This window comes from Helianthus annuus, chromosome 5, assembly GCF_002127325.2.
Source record: "Helianthus annuus cultivar XRQ/B chromosome 5, HanXRQr2.0-SUNRISE, whole genome shotgun sequence".
NCBI lineage: Eukaryota > Viridiplantae > Streptophyta > Magnoliopsida > Asterales > Asteraceae > Helianthus > Helianthus annuus.
The window spans coordinates 138,811,963-138,813,933 of NC_035437.2; the positions used below are offsets into that span (position 1 = coordinate 138,811,963).

Here is a 1,971-nt window from a genome sequence, read left to right on the forward strand (position 1 = left end):
AGATCCTGCGAATCTTAGAGTTGACCACGGTCCCGTGTCCGCTGGGCACGCCCCCGTGGTGGGTGATAGAAGCTTCTACAGCTTTGTCTTTTCTGCTGACACTTGGGCACGCCCCCGTGCTCACTGAGCACGGAGCGTGTTCAACCTTCTGTTTTCTTGTTTTGCTTGGGAAGATGCTGTCGGGAGGTCGGGCATGCCACGTTTTTTCCTTTTCTTGTATTTATGTTAGATTTAGTTGCCTTTTTGCTTCTTTTGTTTATTTGAGCTCATTTAATCCTGAAAATACAAAAGGAAGACAAAAACACACTTTTTCCAACATTAGTACTAAAAAAGGGTTAGTTTTATGCCACAATTGATGTAATTTATATGTTGCATTTTGTGCACATCACCTAGATATGCAAAAGGAAAACTCAGACTTAATGTTATTCACAATAACATTAACTAATACAGATTCAAGAGTGCAAGTAGTAAAAACACTTGTACAAATTGAACAAAATGATTAAACTTCATATTCAAAAAATTTCTACACCTACGCGGTGCACAAGAAATTTACATAAAGTTTTCTAACATTTACATCAAAGACGAAATCAAAAAGGGCACGCAGGCCAACCTAATCCTCCTTTGTACCACTGGTACCCGCATCACCCTTGCCATTGCCAGCGGTCTATTCCTCTTCCTCTTCAGGATCACCATACAACAACCGCAAGCGATCCACATAATCCTCCGCATCCAAGCAGTTATCAATATCATTAATGGCGGAAATGGACATGTTGTTGTACGCCTCAAGAGCTGCAGCAAGCCGCGCCTCAGTATCTACGCCTTGGAACCCTGATCGTTCATCAGTAAATTTGCTTTGATACAAAGGGTTCATATGGCTAATACATCAAGCGTAACCAGCCTTGAAACCAGCCTCCCGCGCACGCTCTCTAAGCTTATTTACAGCAGCTGTGTTCTTGGGCGCGTCAAGAATGGTTCGAACAATCTGCAAACACACAAGTAAGAAAATTAAACAAAAGCAAAACCTAAGGGCAACAAAGACACCGGGTACTTACATGCCCAATAACGTGATCACGCATCCAATCGCGATCCGCCTTAAGCTGATCAAATGAAGAAACCAGGCTATCTCTAGCCTCGGCAGCCTCCCTTGCCCGCGCTTTAGCTTCGGCCGCGCGGGCAGTGACCTCCTCAATAATGGTCACCCGATTCTGCACTTCAGCCTTTCAAAAGCAAAGAAAAAACAAGTATAAGAAAGACAATCAATCATACTTATGAAAAGGACAAAAGTTCAGGGGTAAACGCAACACATACCTTGAGATCCTCAACAACCTTGTTCAAGCGGCTGTGATCAGCATTCGCCTCTTCAAGAGCCTTGGCAGCGTGGGCCTCCGCCTCCTTGGCCTCTTTGGCAACCGCCTCCGCTGCGGACTTCTCTTTTACCAAAGCAGCATTCACCGCCTTAAGATTAGTCACCTCCTGACGAACACAAAACAGCTTTTAATTATGTTTTGCCCAAGATTCTTTCCAACTCTTGCGCTCATCAGAAAGCAATTTTGCAAGAGTACGAACCTGTTTAAGGCCAACAGTTGCAGCCCACTCCTCAGTCTGCTTGTGCTTCTCAAAAGCAGCCCTCTCCCTTTCAAGCTGCTCCGCACCCTCCCGAGCAGCTTTCACCAACGCCTCAGCCTCAGCTCGCAAGCGAGCATTTTCCTGCTCCTTGCGTCCCAGCACCTTGTAGTCTTCCATAATGTCATTCGCCATTATGGAACTCCCAACAAGCATGGAGGAGAGTTGGTTGATTCGGTGCTCACGTGGCAAACCGCGGGCCTAAAGAACCTCAAACGGGGTGCCCAAACCACCCAAAATCTCCCTACAAGCGGAAGGATCATTTGAAATATCATCCCCTTGCATAACGCTCCAAGGGGGACGATGGTAGATCACACTCCGGTCTTCCGTATAAGTACGGTAGTAGAA

The 1,971-nt window shown here is 46.0% G+C and overlaps 1 protein-coding gene across 1 annotated transcript; it reads right to left on the minus strand.

The window, feature by feature from the left end:
- Window positions 1–664: 664 nt before the first annotated feature.
- Window positions 665–1,758, minus strand: LOC110933154 (translation initiation factor IF-2-like). The gene is made up of 5 exons (XM_022176389.1): window positions 1,672–1,758; window positions 1,309–1,473; window positions 1,053–1,217; window positions 895–982; window positions 665–828 (listed from the first exon to the last, which is right to left on the minus strand). Exons 1-5 carry the CDS (start codon window positions 1,756–1,758, stop codon window positions 665–667), a joined length of 669 nt encoding a protein of 222 aa, XP_022032081.1.
- Window positions 1,759–1,971: the final 213 nt, after the last annotated feature.